General features: G+C 45.4%; 1 protein-coding gene across 1 annotated transcript in view; it reads left to right on the forward strand.

Annotated features, from left to right (window-relative positions):
• The window catches only part of PTPN9 (protein tyrosine phosphatase non-receptor type 9), an 89,370-nt gene extending 69,382 nt beyond the window's left edge, over nucleotides 1-19,988 (forward strand). The window contains exons 9-13 of the mRNA XM_049777863.1: nucleotides 8,712-8,778; nucleotides 13,126-13,204; nucleotides 16,146-16,296; nucleotides 16,877-17,084; nucleotides 19,160-19,988. Coding sequence (XP_049633820.1) covers nucleotides 8,712-8,778; nucleotides 13,126-13,204; nucleotides 16,146-16,296; nucleotides 16,877-17,084; nucleotides 19,160-19,374 — 720 coding nt within the window. The 3' untranslated portion in view covers nucleotides 19,375-19,988. The remainder of the gene's footprint in view (nucleotides 1-8,711; nucleotides 8,779-13,125; nucleotides 13,205-16,145; nucleotides 16,297-16,876; nucleotides 17,085-19,159) is intronic.
• Nucleotides 19,989-21,185: the final 1,197 nt, after the last annotated feature.

Consider the following 21,185-nt stretch of genomic DNA (forward strand, 5'->3'; position numbering starts at 1 on the left):
TTTAGTGGTGGTGCTGATGGTGGTTTGGGCCACAGCCAGCTGTGCTCAGGGCTTGCTCTTGGATCACTCCCAGTAGATCTTGGGAGACTATATGGGGTTCCAGGGATGCAAGGTAAGCACCTTACCTACTGTGCTGTACTTTGGCTCAATATATATGATGAATTTCTCTTCTTTTTCCCTTCTGATGTACCAATGCTATCTGATGACCTTTTTTCTACATTTTTTTTTGCATCAAACAGAAAGCAGCATTGATTGATTATTTTCAACATGATTTATATAATATTCCTATTTTGCTGATATGCATCAATGAGACTTGTTACATCCACCCTTTTTTATTATTTTATTTATTTATTTATTTATTTATTTATTTATTTATTTATTTATTTATTTATTTTTGGTTTTTGGGCCACACCTGGCATTGCTCAGGGGTTACTCCTGGCTGTCTGCTCAGAAATAGCTCCTGGCAGGCACGGGGGACCATATGGGACACCGGGGTTCGAACCAACCACCTTTGGTCCTGGATCGGCTGCTTGCAAGGCAAACGCTGCTGTGCTATCTCTCCGGGCCCCCTTTTTTTATTCGTTTTCTCTTTTTTCTCTGTGCTGAGACTTGACTCTTTCTTTTGCTGGAGAATACATTTTAGGAAAAACATTATCTTGCATATAGTAGTTGGGTGACTAAGCCCATAGTTTATTTTATTATTTTATAGGCCATATAGAGGGTTTGGAGACATGTTACAGTGGATAGGATGTTGCCTTGCAACAACTAATTAGGATTTGATTTCCGGCATCCCATATGGTTCCCATGTACTAACAGGAGTGATTATTATTTTTTGTTTGTTTTTGTTTCGGGGCCACACCCGGTGACGCTCAGGGGTTACTCCTGACTATGTGCTCAGAAATCGCTTATGGCTTAGGGGACCATATGGGACGCCGAGGGATCAAACCGAGGTCCATCCTAGGTTAGTGCGTGTGCAAGGCAGACACCTTACCCTTTGCACCATCATACTGGTCCCAGGAGTGGTTATTTTTGTTTGTTTGTTTTTGTTTTTTGGGGGGCCACACTTGGTGGCAGCTCTCAGGGATTTCTCCTGGCTCTGTGCTCAGTAATCACTCCTGGCAGCCTGGGGAGACCATATGGGATTCTGGGCATTGAACCCGGTCCATCCCGGGTCGGTCATGTGCAAAGCAAATGCCTTATCGCTGTGCTATCTCTCTGACCCCAAGGAGTGATTCTTTTTTTTTTTTTTTTTTTTTTTTTGGTTTTTGGTTTTTGGGCCACACCCGGCAGTGCTCAGGGATTACTCCTGACTGTCTGCTCAGAAATAGCTCCTGGCAGGCACGGGGGACCATATGGGACACCGGGGTTCGAACCAACCACCTTTGGTCCTGGATAGGCTGCTTGCGAGGCAAATGCCGCTGTGCTATCTCTCCGGGCCCCCAAGGAGTGATTCTTAAATGCAGAGCCAGGAGTAATCCCTGAAAACTGGTGGGTGTGACATACAAAAAAGCAAAGACAAAACATGTATAAATAGGGGCCAGAGAGATAGCACAGCAATGAGACCATAAAGGCCAATATAGTTTCATGGAGAAGTGGTCCCCATCAATGACTGAATGGGATATGGCTTGCGTGTATAAAGTGACTGACCCCCTGTATGTTTGCCATTGCCTTTGCAAACCCAGATGAGTTTTGCATCATGGTCATTCTCCTACCCCTGGTGTCATACCTGGCAAGAGAAGGTGGGTGGGAACAAGTTGAGCAGAGTTATCACCCACCGAAAGAGGGCTGTTCCCCTTATTCCAGCTCTTGTAGCAGCTGGTATTATCCGCTCCACTGGTGAGGGAGTGGCCTCCCTAGTCAAGGGAGACATGCAACTTAGACAATTCTTTCAACAAGTGGATGCTGACCTGAGACAATATCACTTTTTTTTTTTTTTTTTGGTTTTTGGGCCACACCCGGCGGTGCTCAGGGGTTACTCCTGGCTGTCTGCTCAGAAATAGCTCCTGGCAGGCACGGGGGACCATATGGGACACCGGGATTCGAACCAACCACCTTTGGTCCTGGATCGGCTGCTTGCAAGGCAAACACCACTGTGCTATCTCTCCGGGCCCACGATATCAGTTTTCTATTGGGATGTTAGAAGAACTAGTTGACAACCTAGGTGAAGTTGCTTTCCAGAACAGGTGGGGACTGGACCTACTCTTCCTGAAGGAAGGAGGGCTATGCATGCCAGTGGGGGAGCAATGTTGTTTCTATGCCAACAAGTCAGGAGTCATCCATGAGACACTGCAGCAATCGAAGGCTAGTTTGCAAGAGCAGGAAAGGTGACAGAAAGATTCTACCTCCTGGTAAGAACAGTGGTTTACTCAATCACCCTGGGAAATCTCCCTGAGAATTGCCCTGGCTGGGCTATTGTTCTTATTTTTTTGTTTTGTTTTTGTTTTTGTTTTTGGGCCACACCCAGTAACGCTCAGGGGTTACTCCTGGCTATGTGCTCAGAAGTTGCTCCTGGCTTGGGGGACCATATGGGACACTGAGGGATCGAACCTCGGTCCGTCCAAGGCTAGCGCAGGCAAGGCAGGCACCTTACCTTTAGCGCCACCGCCCAGCCCCATCTTATTATTTTTTTTTTCTTCTTAGTAGGTCCTTGCATAATTAGTCTCTTCACCCTCTTTATTCAAGCACACATAGATTCAGTTAAGATGCTTGTACTAAGATCCTACCTAGTATGTGCCCATAAGTAGAGATGAGGAAAAGGAGCCTCAAGGAGAGTCAAAGATTTGACTTAGGTCCATAAGAAAAGGAGAGAATATGACATTAACATTTTGTAAAGGCCACATATCAGGCTTCTCATAGGTTCTGAACAAGGAGGGACAACTTTTTGTAAGGACCACAAGTTAGGCTTTCCTCAAGCCTATTTCCATTAACACCACTCCAAGCTACCTGTCCATACTAGGTAGCCTATCAGAGAAGGACACAGGGAGCAGTAAGAAGCTACCCCTAGACAACAGCCAATCATTTTAAAAATAAAAAAGCTAGAATCTCCTTATATAATCCAATTCATGACCTTGAGCGGGATTTGTCTCCTGTGAGAGACAACCCTGACTGATCACTTGGAGCTGTTGGTTAGAGGAATTGAAGTTTTTTTGCGATAAAAGGAAGAAAAAAAAAACCCACCTGATGTTGAGCTGGAGTGATAAAACAGTGGGTAGGGCATTGGCCTTGCATGTAGCCGACCAAGATTTGGTCCCCTGAACCTGCCAGGAGTAATTTCTGAGCGCAGAGTCAGGAAGGGCCTCTGAATGCTGCCAGGTGTGACCCCCCCCAAAAAAAAACAAATAATAAAAATGGATGTTGAGGGGATCAGAGAAATAGCACAGTGGTAAGGTGTTAGCCTTGCACATGCTGACCCTGGTTCAGTTCTTGGCATCCCATATGGTCCCTTGAGCCTGCCAGGAGTGACACTAAGTGCTGCCAGGTGTGGTCCAAAAAACAAAACACTACAACAACAACAAATAGGGCTGGATCAATAACACAGCTGTAGGGTGTTCGCCTTGCATGTGGCCGACCCAGGACGGACCCAGGTTCGATCCCTGGCATCCCATATGGTTCCTTGAGCCTGCCAGGTGTGATTACTGAGCATAGAGCCAGGAGTAATCCCTGAGCATCACTGGGTGTCGCCCAAAAACCAAACTAAATAAAGTAAAATCAAATAAAAACACACCCCAAAATGATGTTTAAGTGAATAAAACTGAGGACATTGGAGAACCCTAGAAGAGAGTGACTTAGGAACTCATTGCATGCCCCCTGAATTTGTCCTGCCGTTGCTTTCTGTTTATTGAGGTAGTTGCTGAATGTAGGTATTGGGACTTAAGGTAGCAGGTTTGGCTTTTCTTTTGCTCTAGCCACACTTGCCTTCATAGATATGCTGATCATGCCCCACTTTCTTAGCTTTTAGTCCTGAGCTCCAGTGCTGCAATATGTAATGAATTTCTTTTTTAGTAAAAGACAGCTTTATTGAGATAATTTATTGCGATACCTTAGAATTCAACCAGTGAAAATAAATAATTCGGTGGTTTTTAATATGTTTATAGAATTGTGTAGTCATCACCATAATCAATACTTGATCATTTTTGTCACTTGAAGACCATTGACAGTCTCCTCATAACCTCTCACCACATTCTGATTTAATTTTATGTATAGATTTACTTACTGAAGACATTTCATGGAAATGAAGTTATAGCGCTAGAGGGAACAGGGTAGTTCAAAGGCAGTGGTGTACAGTTTACATAGGGCTTTGAATCTATTCAAAAAAAGGAGCTACATTCTCTGTATCTTTTGTGTTTGGCTTCTTTCTTTTATGTTTTGGCTCTTGGGCTGCACCCAGAGGTGCCCAGGGAGTACTCCTGGCTCTGGGCTCAGAAGTCACTCCTTTCAGGCGTGGGGACCATATGGGATGTCGGGAGTTGAACCCAGGCAGGTCGTGTGCAAGGCAAGTGCCCTCCTCACTGTGTTACCGCTCTGGCCCCTGTCTGGTTTCTTTCACTTAATATGTTTTTTAGGATTTAACCGTGTTTACCCCTTTTCATTGCTAAGGAATAATCAACTCTTTAGGGTCTGGGAGATAAAGCAGAGATTAGGATTAAAGCACACATGTGCCCTGCTAGGGTTCAGTTTCTAGCACTGGTGGTTTCCTGAGTATCCTCAGTGCAGCTTTTGAAGCCCGGAGCACTACTGGATCCTCACACCCTGTATTGGACTGATTTCAGGCCAGTTGGCTCCGTGAGAATCATTAGAGGGCCCCTTGCTTCCTGGAATTTTTGAGTACTTCTTGGGATGCTGTGCCCTGTTTTCCCCAGTTCATTGTTTGGGTTCCTTACAGTTGATCTACTTTCAGCAGTTCAGAAACATTTGTATTGCTTCATTTTGTGCATAATACTGCTTATAAATATTTATGTATAAATTATCCTTTGGATATATTGCTAGGTAATATGGAAACTTTTACTTTTTGAGAAACTATCAAAAGCTTTCAACATCAGTGTACCAATTAGCATTGGTGCTCGTGTGTTTTGAGTGTTTTTGTTTTTTGTTTTTTGCCACACCCGGTGATGCTCAGTGGTCACTCCTGGCTATGTGCTCAGAAATCACTCCTGGCTTGGGAAACCATATGGGATGCCAGGGGATCAAACCATGGTTCGTCCGAGGTCATCCACATGCAAGGCAAACACTCTACCGCTTGTGCCACCGCTCCGACCCCATTTTTTGAGGGTTTAATTTCTCCACATACTTGCCATCATTTGTTACTTTTGTCTACCTATAGCCATCCTAATGAATGTGCAATAGCTTTAATTTGCCCCCCCCCTTTTTTTTTTTTTTTGGCTTTTTGGCCACACTCAGTAGTGCTCAGGGATTACCCCTGGCTCTTGCTCAGAAAACACTCCTGGAAGGTTTGAGGAACTAAATGGGATACTGGGGATTGAACCTGGGTCCATTTCAGGTCAACTGCATGCAAGGCAAATGCCCTACTACTCTGCTATTGCTCCAGCACCAAATTTGCATTTTCTTTTTTTTGGGTGGTGGTGGTGGTGGGATTTGGGTCACACCCGGCAGCGCTCAGAGGTTACTCCTGGCTCTACACTCAGAAATCGCTCCTGGCAGGCTCACGGGACTATATGGGATGCTGGAATTCAAACCACTGACCTTCTGCATGCAAGGCAAGCACCTTACCTCCATGCTATCTCTCCGGCCCCAGTATCTTTTTTTTTTTTTTTTTTTGAAAATTTGCATTTTTTTTTTTTTTTTTTTGGTTTTTGGGCCACACCTGTTTGACGCTCAGGGGTTAATCCTGGCTATGAGCTCAGAAATTGCCCCTGGCTTGGGGGGACCCTATGGGACACTGAGGGATCGAACCCGCGGTCTGTCCTAGGCTAGCGCTTGCTAGGCAGACACCTTACCTCTAGTGCCACCTTCCCGGCCCCGGAAATTGGCATTTTCTTGATAGCTAATGATGTTGAGAATCTTTTTTGTTTTGTTTTGTTTTTTTGTTTTTTTGTTTTTTTGGGTCACACCTGGCAGCGCTCAGGGGTTAGTTACTTCTGGCTCTATGCTCAGAAATTGCTGCTGGCAGGCTCAGGAACCATATGGGATGCCGGGATTCAAACCACCGTCCTTCTGCATGTGAGGCAAACTCCCTACCTCCATGCTATCTCTGGCCCCAATGTTGAGAATCTTTCATGTGCTTGTTGATCATTAATATGTCTTTTTAGAGAAATATCTTTTATATTCTTGCTCTATTTTATTTTTTTTTTGGTTTTTGGGCCACACCCGGCGGTGCTCAGGGGTTACTCCTGGCTGTCTGCTCAGAAATAGCTCCTGCCGGGATTCGAACCAACCACCTTTGGTCCTGGATCGGCTGCTTGCAAGGCAAACGCCGCTGTGCTATATCTCCAGGCCCTCTTGCTCTATTTTTATTGTTTGTTTTGTTTTGTTTATGGCTCTGCTTAGGTTTACTTCCCTGACTCTGTGCTTAAAGATCACCCCTGGTTGGGGCTGGAGTGGTGGCACAAGCGGTACGGCGTATGCCTTGCATGTGCTAACTTAAGATGGACCGCGGTCCAATTCCCCAGCTTCCCATATGATCCCCCAAGCCAGGAGCAATTTCTGATAGCATAGCCAGAAGTAAACCCTGAGCATCATCGGGTATGGCCCAAAAAGCAAAAAGCAAAAATCAAAAAAAAAAAAAAATCATCCCTGGTGGGGATTGGGGACCATATACAGTGCCGGGGACCGGACCAACTTTGACATTTTTATTTTTATTTCATCTTTACTTTTTTGGGTGGGTTTTGTTTTGTTTGTCCTTGTTTTGGGGTCAAACCCAGAGGTGCATCATGACTTCTGGTAGGCTCAAGGAGTACTGGGGATTGAATCCAGATTGACTGTGTGCAAAGCAAAGCAAATATCCTACCTGCTGTACTATCACTCTGGCACCTCTTTGCCTTTTTTTTTGGGTCACACCCGGCGACACTCAGGGGTTACTCCTGGTTACATGCTCAGAAATCACTCCTGGCTTTGGGTACTATATGGGACCCGGGGAATGAACCATAGTCCATCTTAGGTTAGCCGCATGCAAGGCAAATGCCCTACTGCTTGTGCCACCACTCCGGCCCCTCTTTGCCTGTTTTTGTTTTCTGGCCACACCCGGTGACGCTCAGGTATTACTCCTGGCTATGCACTTAGAAATTGCTCCTGGCTTGGGGGATCATATGGAACACCAGAGATCAAACTGAGGTCCATCCTGGATCAGCCGAGTGAAAGGCCTACAACTGTGTTATCACTCCACCTCCCTACTTTGATACATTATTAAAATTTTTTGCTTGGTTTGGTTTGGTCACACCCAGCAATGCACAGGAACTACTCCTGGCTCTGCACTCAAAAATGACTTCTGGCTGTACTCTAGGGGGCCCATATGGAATGCCAGAAACTGAATCTGGGCCAGGTTGTACTATTGTTCCTGTCTTAATTTGGGGTCCATTTTAAACTTGGGTTATTTGTCTTTGAGCTATTTGATATGAGAGTTATATATTTTCGATACAAGTCCTTTATTAACTGTACATTCAGTGATATTTTTTCTTTCATTTTCTTGATAGTGTAATTTGAAGCACAATATTTTAAAGTTTTAAAATAGTTGTTTATCTGTTTGTTTGTTTGTTTTTTGGTTTTTGAGTCACACCCAGCGTTGCTCAGGGGTTACTCCTGGCTGTCTGCTCAGAAATAGCTCCTGGCAGGCATGGGGTACCATATGGAACGCCGGGATTCAAACCAACCACCTTGGGTTCTGGATTGGCTGCTTGCAAGGCAAACATTGCTGTGCTATCTCTCTGGGCCCCTGTTTTGTTTTTCTTTTGGTCATCAGATCTAGGAAGGTTTTGATTAATACATGGTCACAAAATTAAATTTTTTGTTTGGTTATTGTTTTTTGGGTTATACCCAATGATTTTCAGGGGTTACTTCTGGCTCTGCACTCAGGAATTACTCCTAATAGTACTTGGGAAACTATATGGGATGTCAGTGATTGAACCTTAGTCTGCTTCAAGTCAGACACTCTACTCTACCTACTAGACTATCTCTCCAGCCTCAGTCACAAAAATTTAATTCTGTGTTTTCTTCTAAGGTTTACTGTGTTGACTTCTGTATTAGATGCGTGATAGATTTTGAGTTAGGTTTTGTTGTTGTTGTTGTTATTGTTTGTTTTGCTTTTGGATCTATACCAGCAGTGTTCAAGGGTTACTCCTGGCTTCATACTCAGGAATTAACTCCTGGTGTGCTCATGGGACTACATAGGATGCCAGGGATCAAACCTGGGTCAGTTGCATGCAAGGCAAGCGCCTTACCTGCTGTACTATTGTTCCAGCCCTTTGAGATAGTTTTTTTGTATAGTATGAGGGAGGATTCAGATTGATTTTTCTGCATCTTTATATACAATTGTCCCAGAAGTATTATGGGAATATATTGTAAGGGAAAAAATTTTTTGGTGGAATGCCAGGGAATGTCAGGGGCTTATATATGCAAGGTATGTGCTTTTTCTTTTGCTTCTTATTTTCTGAGTGACAAGGAGAGAAGACACACCTAGGCTTTAGTTATGTAGTATATAATTTTCCCACCCAGTATTATCTTCTATGTAGCTGCAATGATGTTTTTCTTTTTTTTATTAGACAGATTACATAAATGCCAGCTTTATGGATGGCTATAAGCAAAAGAATGCTTACATTGGTACACAAGGTAAGTGAGTTTTGTTCTTCATGAATTGGTTTTATGTGATCTGCCTATTTGCATCATGTGATACTATAGTTTTGTTTTATTTTTGGGCCACACCTGGTGACACTCAGGCTACTCCTGGCTTTGCACTCAGAAGTCACTCCTGGCAGGCATGGGGACCATATGGGATGCTGGGATTCGAATCTGGGTTCATCCCAGGTTGGCTGCATGCAAGGCAAATGCCCTACCACTGTACTATCGCTCTGGCCCGATACTATAGTTTTTGGGTTTTTTGTTGCTGTTTTGTTTTGTTTTTGGACCACACATGGTGAAGCTCAGGGGTTACTTCTGGCTCTGCGCTCAGAAATCGCTCCTGGCAGGCTCTTGGACCATATGGGATGCAGGGAATCGAACCTGAGTCTGTCCTGGGTTGGCCACGTGCAAGGCAAATGCATAATGCTGTGCTATCACTCCAGCCCCAAAAAGATTTTTTGGGGGAGCAGGGACACACCTAGCAGCACTAGGGTTACTCCTGGTTCTGCACTCAGAAATTGTTCCTGGCAGGCTGGGGGTACCAATGGGATGCCGGGGATCGAACTTGGGTCCATGTGGGCTTAGCTGAGTGCAAGGCAAATGGCCTAACATTGTGCTATCACTCTGGCTCCTGAGTGATACTATAGTTTTTTAAATTAATTTTACAGAGGTTTTGGGGATTACACTGGCAGTACTGTTGGGTTATTCTGGACTTTGTACTAAGTGGCTACTTCTAGCTCTCTGCTCAGGAGATCCTGGAAGGGATCAAAGGACCTTATGGCATGCCAGGGATAGAACCCAGGTTGGCCACATATAAAGCAAATGTCCTATATACTATTGCCCTCAGCCTTCATCTTTTCTTAAGGCCTGGTAGTATTTCACTGTGTATATGTTCTATAATTTCTTTAGCCATCTGTACACATCCTTATTATTATTATTATTATTATTATTATTTTGATTTTTGGGCTTCACTCAGCAGCATTCAAGGATAATTCCTGGCAGGCTGGGGGGACCATATGGGATGCTGGGAATTGAACCTGGGTCGGTCATGTTCAAGACAAATGCCGTATCCACTGTGCTATTGCTCCGGCCCCTGCAAACATCAATTTTAAAGTTCATAGTGACTTGAAAGGATTTAATTACTGATTGATAACATTTCATAAATATTAGAAGATTTTTGTTTATTTTGTTTTTGTGCCATACCTGGAGGTGCTCAGAGGTTACTTCTGACTCTGTGCTCAGAAATCACTTCTAGCAGGCTCAAGGGACTATTCGGGATACTGGGGATTGAATCCAGATCAGTTGCAAGAAAAATTCCTTACCCGCTGTGCTTCCCCCAGCCCCAGATATTAGAAAGTTTTATGGAAGGCAGATTTGAGATGTAATATTTATCTACTGGGCATGCCTGGAAACTCACTACATAAGATAAACTGGAGATTTGAACATAGAAGACTTCTGCACATTTTGAGCTGTCTTAGTATTTACCCCTAAGAGAATTGGACATCAGAACTCATTGTCCAGTGAAATGCCTTTTATATGTAGCAGAAGATTAGGAATGGCAGCGCAACTTCTCAAATATTCTTGAGTCCGATCTGTGAGTGAATATAGTTTCCCTTTCCTAGCAGGTTTTTATTTATTTGTTTGTTTGTTTTTGGTTTTGGGGCCCATCTGGTAACACTCAGGGTTTATCTTGGCTATGCACTCAGAAATTGCTCGTGGGGGGGGTGAGGGCAGAGAGATAGCACATCATTTGCCTTGCAGGCAGCCAAATCCTGGCATCTCATAGGGTCCCCTCACCCAAGTCTGCCAAGACTAATTTCTGATGCAAAGCCAGGAATAACCCCCGACCACTGCCGGGTTGTGACCCAAAAACCAAAACAACAACAACAAAACAACAGAAAAAAAATCGCTCCTAGCTTGAGGGACCATATAGGATGCCAGGGGATCAAATCACGTGCCATCCTAGGTCAGCGTGTGCAAAGCAAATTCTGTACTGCTTGCACCACCGCTCCGGCCCTTCCAAACAGGTTTTTTCTGGTTTCTATATCCTTACAGAGCACACCAATGATACTCTGATATAGATAGTGTGTTTTGAGTCTGACATTGAAGTAGTAGGCTTTGGGAAGATTTCAGGTGGATTCTATAAACGATCCTTTGGAAGGCTGGAGAGAAAGTTCGAGGGATAGGGCACTTGCCTTGCATGTTGCCAAACTGGATTCTCTTTCCAGCACCCATATTGTTGCAAGTCAGCCCCTGAGGAGGTTGACTGATGGTGGGATGGAGGATGAGGCCTTTCTCTTCCAGCTCCGAGCACGTGTCTGCCACCCTGTCTAGCCTACGGTTCTGAGGTGAAACGGCGGGTAAACAGCTCGCAGACAGTCAGGCTCGTGGACTCGAGCAATTTTATTCGGTGGACAAGACTGAAGTCCAAAGACTCAGCTTCAGTTCCAGCCAAAAAGCCCCCGCTTTCCACAGACCCTTGCTCTTATACTCCAGAGTCAGGTCCCACCCAATGGTGGGATCAGATACCAACCAATGGTGGAAGCAGAATCAGGTCCTACCCTAGGGTGGGGGCAGAATGCCAGGTCACACCCTAGGGTAGGGCACAATCACCAGTCAGTTTAGGGTGAGTAACATAGTAATCCCCCAAAATATTTACATACACAACACCATATAACCCCTGAACCCACCTGGAGAGATCCTTGAGCACAGCCAGGAGTGTGTCCTGAGCACAGGTCCCCCGTGACCATAAACAAATCTGGGCCTGTATCCCACTGATCTGGTTTGAATCCCAGCATGTTTCCCTGAGTGCTGCTTGGAGGGGCCCTTGAGCACAGAGCATCAGTTCTCCGCCCCCCACTAAATCAGCCAACCAACTGAAAACCATTTTTCAGCTGGAGAGATAGCTGAGTGTGTGTGCTTTGTATGTGGGGGACTACATAGTCCCCTGAGAACTGGAGAGAGAGGGAGAGAAAGAAAAGAGAGAAACGAGATCAAAGAAACATTGTAAGGCAAATATCTCCTAGGCTCTCTGCCCTGGGAGATGAAGGCAACAGGAGTCAGAGTTAGCATCTATTTTTCTTTCTTTTTCTTTCTTTTTTTTTTTTTTTTTTTTTTTTTTGGTTTTTGGGCCACACCCAGCGGTGCTCAGGAGTTACTCCGGGCTGTCTGCTCAGAAATAGCTCCTGGCAGGCACGGGGGACCATATGGGACACCGGGATTCGAACCAACCACCTTTGGTCCTGGATTGGCTGCTTGCAAGGCAAACGCCACTGAGCTATCTCTCCGGGCCCAGCATCTATTTTTCTTTGATCTCCTTGGTTTCCTTCGCAAGATTGGAAACTATGACTCATTCAGGAAGATCGAACTTGGTCATTATAGAACCCTCTTCAAAAGTAGACCTTTTATAAATTGTTTCTTACCCCCTGCCGGGGTTGGAGTGAGCCAAACCCTGATGTGTTTCAGGATTACTCTCTCTATAGTGCTTAGGGCAGGGGTCTCAAACTCAATTGACCTGGGGGCTGCAGGAAGCAAAGTCGGGGTGAGGCAGGGCCGCATAAAGGATTTCGCTTACCGAACATTCGCAATAAAAAATCGCATTAGTAAGAAAAAAAATCGCATTGAATATTTGCATACCCCAAACAGAACTGCTCGGGGTATGCGAATGTTTAATGCGATTTTTTTCTTACTAGTACGATTTTTATTGCGATTATTTGGTAAGCGACTGATCGCGAATACTGCGATATTTGAAGGCCGGCCGCGGGCCACAAAATGTTGTACGGAGGGCCACGAGTTTGAGACCTCTGGCTTAGGGGTTACGCCTTGTGATTCTCAGGGGAACCTCGGGTTCTGGTGATTGAGCCTGACACTCCTGTATACAAAGCCTGTGGTCCAGCTCTTTAAGCTGTTTCCCAGGCCCTTAACACCATCTTCTTAGAGGAGAGTGAGTTAAGAATCATAGTGCTAGGAATGTGGAATATGGAATAGCTCAGTAATCAAAGGTGTATGCTTGTCATGCACTAGGAACCTAAGTATTGCTGCCTGAGCACCACCAGGTGTAGTCTTGGGGGTTCATAAGCATTGCCAAGTAAGTTCTGATGAGAACCTCCTGAGGGATAGCTTCTCCAGCTGTCACTTCCTTCTGGGAACTTGTGAACTAGAGATGATGCATTTCAGACTCCCCTAGGATGCTGATTTTGGTGGTCCAAGGATCAACTTGAATATTGCAGGGAACCAGCACCTGTCAATGGGAGTTAATAGTTGGAGGAAAATGTAGTTGCTTAAGAAGGCTTAAGTGCTTCCCAAGATTATTTTCTTTGTCTTCTCTTTTCATTTCAGGCCCTTTAGAGAATACCTATCATGATTTCTGGCTCATGGTCTGGGAGCAAAAGGTGTTGGTGATTGTCATGACTACTCGGTGAGTTCAATTCCCGTATGTTTGGCCTTCACACTGTCCCTAAGCATGGATGATTTAAGAGAGTTTTTAGAGTGGCTGGACTGATAGCACAGCGGTAGGGTGTTTGCCTTGCATGCAGTTGACCCAGGACAGACAGCAGTGGTTCAAATCCCGGCATCCATTATGGTCCCCCATGCCTGCCAGTAGCGATTTCTGAGCACAGAGCCAGGAGTAACACCTGAGCGCTGTCGGGCGTGACCCAAAAACCAAAACCAAACCAACAACAACAACAACAACAAAAAGGCGTTTATAGAAAGAATAGATGATCTGCCTTGCAAGTGGTCTACTGGAGTTTGATTTCCAACATGGTATATGGCAGGGGTGGCGAACACATGGCTCTCGAGCCACATGCGGCTCCTGGCCAAAATGAATGCGGCTCTTTGCCTCTTATCATCATTTTGTATCCTGTGGCTCCTTGCCAAGTTTGGATTTTGTTCTGCTGCTTCTGAGGAGAGATCTCCGAGCGGAGAGTCCCGCCATACCCCAGGCTGCGTCCTCCCGTCTCCCGTCCCTCGGAAACAACTGCACGGGCCAGCGAGCGGGGGACCCGTGTGTCACATGTTGGGTCACATCTTGCCGTTAGTTCTTAGTGTGGGGGACGCAGCACACCCGCACCATCACTGCAGGTTTTGACCCTCACTCAAAATGGCAAAATGCAATATGTGTTTCATAGATTATTGTTAAAATTAGATGCTTTTGTGTGTTTGTCTGTTTTGGCAGGTCACTGCGTGGTGTGGCTCTCTGACTCTCACAGTTTAAAATTTTGGTTCGTTGTGTCGAACTTGTTCACCACCCCTGGTATATGGTTACCCAAACTCTGCTAGAAGTGATCCCTGATTTTTTGAAGCCAGGGTTATCTCTGAGCACACCAGGTGTGAGCCAGATGTGCACCCCTGCCCCCAATAAAGAATAGATTAAAATAGCAATTAGCAAAGACTTTGAGATGTTGAGGCCAGAGATAGTACAGTGAATAAGGCACTTGGCCTTGTAAGAAACTGACCTGGTTTCTATCACCAGCACCCTATATAGTCCTCTGACCCCAACTAGAGTGATCTGGATGTGCTACCCCTCCCCCCCCCAAATAGTGAGTTTGAGATCTTTTAACCTTTGTTTATGTTCTTAACTTTTTCTTTTCTTTTCTTTTTGGCTTTTGGGCTACACTCAGAGCTCAGGGGTTACCTCGGCTATGTGCTGGGGATTGAACCCTGATTTGCCATGTGCAAGGCAAATGTCCTACCCACTGTGTTATCTTATTAGCTCAGGCCCTTTCCTGTCTTTTCTTTTCTTTTTTTATTTTTTTTGGTTTTTGGGTCACACCCGGCGCTCAGGGGTTCCTCCTGGCTCTACACTCAGAAATCGCTCCTTGCAGGCTCGGGGAACCATATGGGATGCCGGGATTCGAACCAATGACCTTCTGCATGCAAAGCAAACGTTTTTACCTCCATGCTATCTCTCCAGCCAGGCCCTTTATTTTCTTATCTTGTCCAGAGTCAATACAGTGGAGAGTGTAATGAAATTACTAGATCTTTTTTGTTTGTTTTTGGTTTTTGGGTCACACCCATCGGCTCTCAGCGATTCCTCCTGGCTCTTTGCTCAAAAATCGCTCCTGGCAGGCTCCTGGATCATATAGGATGCCGGAATTCGAATTGCCGTCCGTCCTATGTTGGATGCATGCATGGCATGCTCTGGTCCCAATTAATAGATCTAACTTCAAGTTTTTTTGTTTGATTTTGGGCCATATCCTGTGATGAGGGGTTACCCTTGGATTTGTGATCAGGGGGTCATATGGGATGCTGGGGGTTGAATCTGGGTCAGTGTGTGCAAAGCAAGTGCTCTACTGGATGAACTATCTCTCCAGCCTCATGACAGATCTAATATGACAGGGCTTTTATCCAGGTGTCTTTTAACATTTCTAGTAATAATCTGTTCCGAAGCCTGGTCTTAGCTACTGAACGAAGTATTGAGAAATGTTAGCAATTCACTTTTTTGTGGGGTAGGGGATATCTGGCAGTGCTCGTCTGCAAGGGCCATGTCTGACTCAAGTTTGTTTTTTGTTTTTGGCTATACCTGGCAGTGCTCAGGGGTTATTCCTGGCTCTGAGCTCAGAAATCGCACTCCTGGAGTGTTTTGGAACCATTGAAGAATAGTGAAGTGAATTGACTTCAGCCTCTATACAGATCTCCTGCTGACACCCCAGGAGGTGTCTTTTCCACTCTTTCTTTTTTTTTTTTTTGGTTTTAGGGTCACATCCAGCAGTGCTCAGGGGTTACTCCTGGCTCCATGCTCAGAAATTGCTCCTGGCAGGCACGGGGGACCATATGGGATGCCGGGATTCGAACCAATGAACTTCTGCATGAAAGGCAAATGCCTCACCTCCATGCTATCTCTCCGGTCCCTCCACTCTTGTTAACCAGGAACTCTTCTTGATTGGGGGGATGAACAGTGGCTTAGATACAGGGACGAGATTTGACTCACCACCTTTTTGATTAGTCTTGTTTTGTCCACCAGGAATTGGCACAGATAAGTGATGAGTACTAGGGGCCAGAGCGATAGCACAGCAGTAGGGTGTTTGCCTTGCACACAGCTGATCCAGGATGGATCCCTGCGTCCCATGTGGTCCCCCAAGCCAGGAGCAATTTCTGAGCACATAGCCAGGAGTGGTGTGGGCCAAAAATCTAAAACCAAAACCCAAAGGAAAAAAAGACATCAAATGATCTAGTTGGTGCTTAATGAATGTTGACTAAATAAATGCATGGAAGAAAATCTAGCTGTTGTTACACGTGTTTATAACAAAAGCAAGTGTGCTATATAGAAACAAGTCAAGATGCTACAATATTGCTGCTTAGAACAGAAGAGTCCTATAAGAAGAATGGACAGCTTACCTTACTCTCTCTGTCTGCAGCTTCGAAGAGGGTGGCAGGAGAAAATGTGGCCAGTACTGGCCTTTAGAGAAAGACACTCAGATCCGGTTTGGCTTCCTCACAGTGACCAATTTAGGTGTGGAGAACATGAACCATTACAAGAAAACTACGCTAGAAATTCACAACACAGAGGTAAATCTGGGTTTGTTGTTGTTGTTGTTATTTTGAAACTAGAGGAGAAAGTTTATTATGAAGAAATCTTTGAAGGGTGTAGACAAAATTTCAAGAAACTTATAAATTGCTTCCACTTTTTCTGGGAATAGGCTCAAGATATTAAGAAAATCTGTGTCATTAAATTAAGAAATCTGTGTCATAGAATCTAGGAATTCTGTTTCCTTCAGGCATTGAACCTTTTCTTTGGATTTATAAAGAAGCACTTGTAGGCCGGAGAGATAGCATGGAAATAGGGTGTGTTTGCCTTGCATGCAGAAGGACGGTGGTTCGAATCCATCCTATATGGTTCTCCAAGCCTGCCAACCAAGGGCATTTCTGAGTGTCGAGCCAGAAGTAACCCCTGAGCGCTACCAGGCATGACCCAAAATCAAAAACAAAAACAGACAAACAAAAAGAAGCAATTGTGGGAGAAGTTGAGGGTTGACAGGCAGTAATCGTTGTGGAGGGTTGGGGGAGGCATGGAAAATCTGAAAAAGCAGAAGATAGTAGGGGGCAAGCAGAAATGACCTTATTTAACTTGCTTCTTTTTTCATCCAAGGAGCGGCAGAAACGCCACGTGACCCACTTTCAGTTTCTGAGCTGGCCAGATTATGGCGTTCCTTCCTCAGCAGCCTCCCTCATTGACTTCTTGAGAGTGGTCAGGTACCAGCAGAGGCTGGCTGTCAGCTGCATGGGGACACGCTCCAAAGGGCAGGGCCCTGAGCCACCCATTGTGGTCCACTGCAGTGCAGGAATTGGCAGGACAGGTAATGTACCTGAGGCATCATGAAAAGGGCCAGAGCTAGTGAGGGTGGGGGAGGATTAACATACTTTGGCATTTGGTGAGAATGTCATCCACTGTGGGTGAAGTGCCATAAAACATTTGTCCTTACTATCCTTTTGATGTCTCTAGTACTAGGTTTGCTGGCTAAAATATACATTTCAGGGCTGGAGAGATGGCTAAGTATGCTTTGCATACAGAAGGTTTATGTTTGTTTCCTACCACCTGTGGTTTCTTGAGAGCTCCCTAAGACAGAGATGGAAACTCTCCTGAGCATTTCTGAGTGTATTTCAGAAAACAAACACCCCCCCCCCAAATGTTTGTATATCATATATATTTATTTTATTTATTTTGTCTCTTTGGGCTATACCCAGCAGTACAGTACTCAGGGATTACATCCTGGCTCTCTGCTCAGGAATCATTCCTGGCATACTCAGGATACCATCTGATGCCAGGGATTGAACCTGGGTCAGCTGCATGTAAAGCAAGTGCCTTACCCACTGCTCCGACTCCTTCATATATATATATAATCTATTTTTATAGAAACACACACATACATAAATACACACATATTTTAGTGAGGGGAAAAACACTCTGTACCCCTTGGAAATATTCCTTCTTTAGGCAAAGAAACAAAAGGAACCTTTCCTCCCTTACCTCTCTCTACTTGTTCTGGATGCTGCTGTTCCCTCCCCCCATTTCCACCCCTCTGCCACGCTCCAAGGCCACTCAGGGACGTGTCTCCTAATTTGGGGAACACTGCTCAGGAGTAGTGCTGTATGTCCCCCATCAAACTCCTAGCAACTCAGCAGGGAAGAGGCCATTACCCATTTCCTACCCTGAGCTATCTCTCCTCTCTGGAACTAATGACCTTTTTTGGGGGATGGATGGTAGTGGGCCACACCTGGTGGCACTCAGGGGTTACTCTTGGCTCTGCTCACGATTACTCCTAGCAGGGTTGGGGGACCAGCTGAGATGCCAGGTTTTGTACTTGGGTCAGCTTGTGAGCAAGGCAAATGCCCTTCCACTGTAACTATTGTTCTGGTTCCTGGAACAAGTAAGCCTTGAGTAGATATGCAATACACGGTGCTGCTGACCTTTGTATTTAGGGTATCTCCTTTGGGAGAAAGACAAAAAATGGGTTTTATCAGGGTCAGAGCAGTAGCACAGAGGGTAGGCAATTGCCTTTCATGTAGCCATGATCCCGGCATTCCATATGGTCCCCTGAGCCTGCCAGAAGTATTTTCTGAGCACAGAGCCCTGGAGTAACCCTGAGTGCTGCCAGATTGTGGTCCAAACACCTACCCCACCAAAAAAAAGGGTTTATCTTGGGCCTGAGTGATAGCACAGTGGTAAGAACGTTTGCCTTGCATGCGACCAACACAGGATGATGGACCCTGGTTCGAATCCCAGCATCCCATGTGGTCCCCTCGAACTGCCAGAGTGATTTCTGAGGTGCAGAGGCAGAAGTAACCCGAGTGTCGCCAGGTGTGACCCCCCCCAAAAAAAAATAATTGTCATCTGGGATTCTGTTAAAGGATGTTGTGTAGTCTAAAAGTTAGGACCTGCATGTGGGAGAACTCTTGCTCTGTCTGGAGGAAAGGTCAGTAGCTTGTTATGGTCACATTCCCACCTCCTGTTCCTGTTTCGTTTTTTATTGTGTGTGGCGGGTGGGAGGGTGGGAGATGATGAAGGGGCCAGACTTGGTGCTCATTGGCTATTTCTGGCTTGGGCCAGTCCTGGCAGTGTTTGGGAGGATCAGATAGTGCCAATGATTGAACTTGGGAATCTAGCATGCAAAGTATATGCTCCAGCTCCTTAAATTGCTTCCTGAGCTCACCTACTCTTCCTATAATGTCCATATGTATCATAGTCTTATCTCTGGCCTTCAACATTCTCTGTGACCTCTTCCTTGAGATTTTAGGTCTTAGGTCATTTGGTTTCCTACAGTGGGGGTCTCTGACCTTCAGACTCATTCATCCAATTGTACCTGGGTTATGTGGTGTAGAGGGAGGGAGGAAGGAAAGGAAGACCAGGAGTGACCACTTCTTCTTCCTCTAGGTACCTTCTGCTCACTGGACATCTGCCTGGCACAGCTGGAGGAACTTGGCACCCTTAACGTGTTCCAGACGGTGTCCCGCATGAGGACCCAGAGGGCCTTCAGCATCCAGACCCCTGAGCAGTACTATTTTTGCTACAAGGCAATCTTGGAGTTTGCAGAGCGGGAGGGCATGGTACCCTCCACCCACAGCTTTCTGGCCATGGAGGACCAGTAACTGTCCCATGAGCCTCCTACCTGCTGGTCAGCCTTCCTTAAATTTCCCTGGACACCGCTGAGCCTATAGGTTGTCATTACGTTGAAGCCATGGACCAACCTCTTATTGTGTTTCTGGCGCACGTGTGCGCGCAAGGCAGCCTTTCCCTTTGGCTAGATAGAAGTGGAGAAATTGCCACGAGAAAGGGCCAGCAGCAATGTGTTCTGAATTCCTAGCACCTGCTATTGAACTGTGCCTTATTAAAACCAAGTTGTGGCTATCAAGTCTTACCAGGGGCCCCGAGATTAGCGGGGAAGGAATATTCCTTCTCCCTTTCCCGATGCCATTCACCTTCTCAAGGTCCCTTTCCTAATCTTCCCCTTTTCGAGGATACAACGGGGAGGTTTGTTGAGCATCCACCCTCCTTCCCAGAGAGCTTGACCAAGTTACATATTCTAGAGAACGTCCTGAGTGCCAAGCACGTTTATATGTAGGACGTGTATTCCTGTCTTTTCTGTCATTCTGTGTGTGTATGTATGTGCACTTCTGTGTATGGGTCCATATGTACGTGTGTATATAATATATATTGTATGTGATAATATGGTCGTATTCTATAAAAACATATACACAGATAACTCCTTTGTAGAAGTTCCTGGGGCTCCATGTCGCAGTTCAGGGCTCCTTGTTCTTGGACCCTTCTATGGATCCTGGACTAGCCGGGAATGGAGACCATGTCTACTGTTGTCAGACTGCACAGTGGTGGAAAACATCACAAAGACCTTTTTTGCTCCTCCTGCCACAGGCCCTCCTTGAGTAATGACTTCTCTCCTTCCAGGATGCTACAGTTGGAGACAGAAATACTGGTTTGTGATGACACTGGTTTAGTTCAGCATGAATCGCCTTTATCTGATGATCTTTTTCTGTTTACTTTGCCAATATGGGGAACAGACCTTCACTGTGATTCCAGACTCTTTCCCTTCCCTCTCTCTCAGGGATTGGGTAATGAAGTTAGGTATGAACTCACTGAGAAGTCAGAGCCAAAGCAACTGGTACAAAATTCTTAGAAGGAAAGAGAAGGGAGCTCTGGTATGAGAGTGGAACTAGAATGAGACCCTCTCCCTGGGAGAAAAAGCTGGGACTCTCTTCTTTAAGCTGAAGGATTCCTTTCCTATGCAGTATGGCTCTGTCCATTCAGGAACACATTTCTTCCCAGTCTCAAGTTGGGTGGGTTCTATTGTCCAGAAAGAGCCTACCTCTGAATTGGTTGAAGTAGTATCCTGCAATCATGGTTTGCTTCCATCTCACCCAACCTGTCCTGTCCGCTCCTGACTTCCATCCTGCTACGCCAAGGAGGGACTCGAGAATCCCCAGAATTTATGTTCCCCAGGAAATCCCAGGCACCTTAAATCTTCCCCCATCACAGATGAGGTTGGCAGCTGATCAGACCTCGATAATTTTATACTGTAATAAGCTCTTTGAATGTATATATCTTATTTTTACAATTTTTTCATTCTGTATTTAACATCAATGAACTGAGTCAGATTCAGAAAATAATTGTAATGTTCATATTCAGTATCTCACAACGATACAGTTTTGTATTTACATATAAATATACCGACATGAACAAATCCTTTTAGCTTCATCAATTTAGTGGCAGTCTGGGAAAGGAAAAGCTCCAAGAACTGGTCTGGGAGGGTTGGGGAGGGTCATGATTCGTCAGAGAAGGACTGAAGGCTTCTCTAGCAGAGACTTTTGGATCTGCAAGCCACTCACCTTATCCTTGGGCCATGGCCCTAGCCCTGGGTAGAGCAAACCAGTTGAGTGATTGCTGG

This window comes from Suncus etruscus, chromosome 1 (assembly GCF_024139225.1).
Source record: "Suncus etruscus isolate mSunEtr1 chromosome 1, mSunEtr1.pri.cur, whole genome shotgun sequence".
Classification (NCBI taxonomy): domain Eukaryota; kingdom Metazoa; phylum Chordata; class Mammalia; order Eulipotyphla; family Soricidae; genus Suncus; species Suncus etruscus.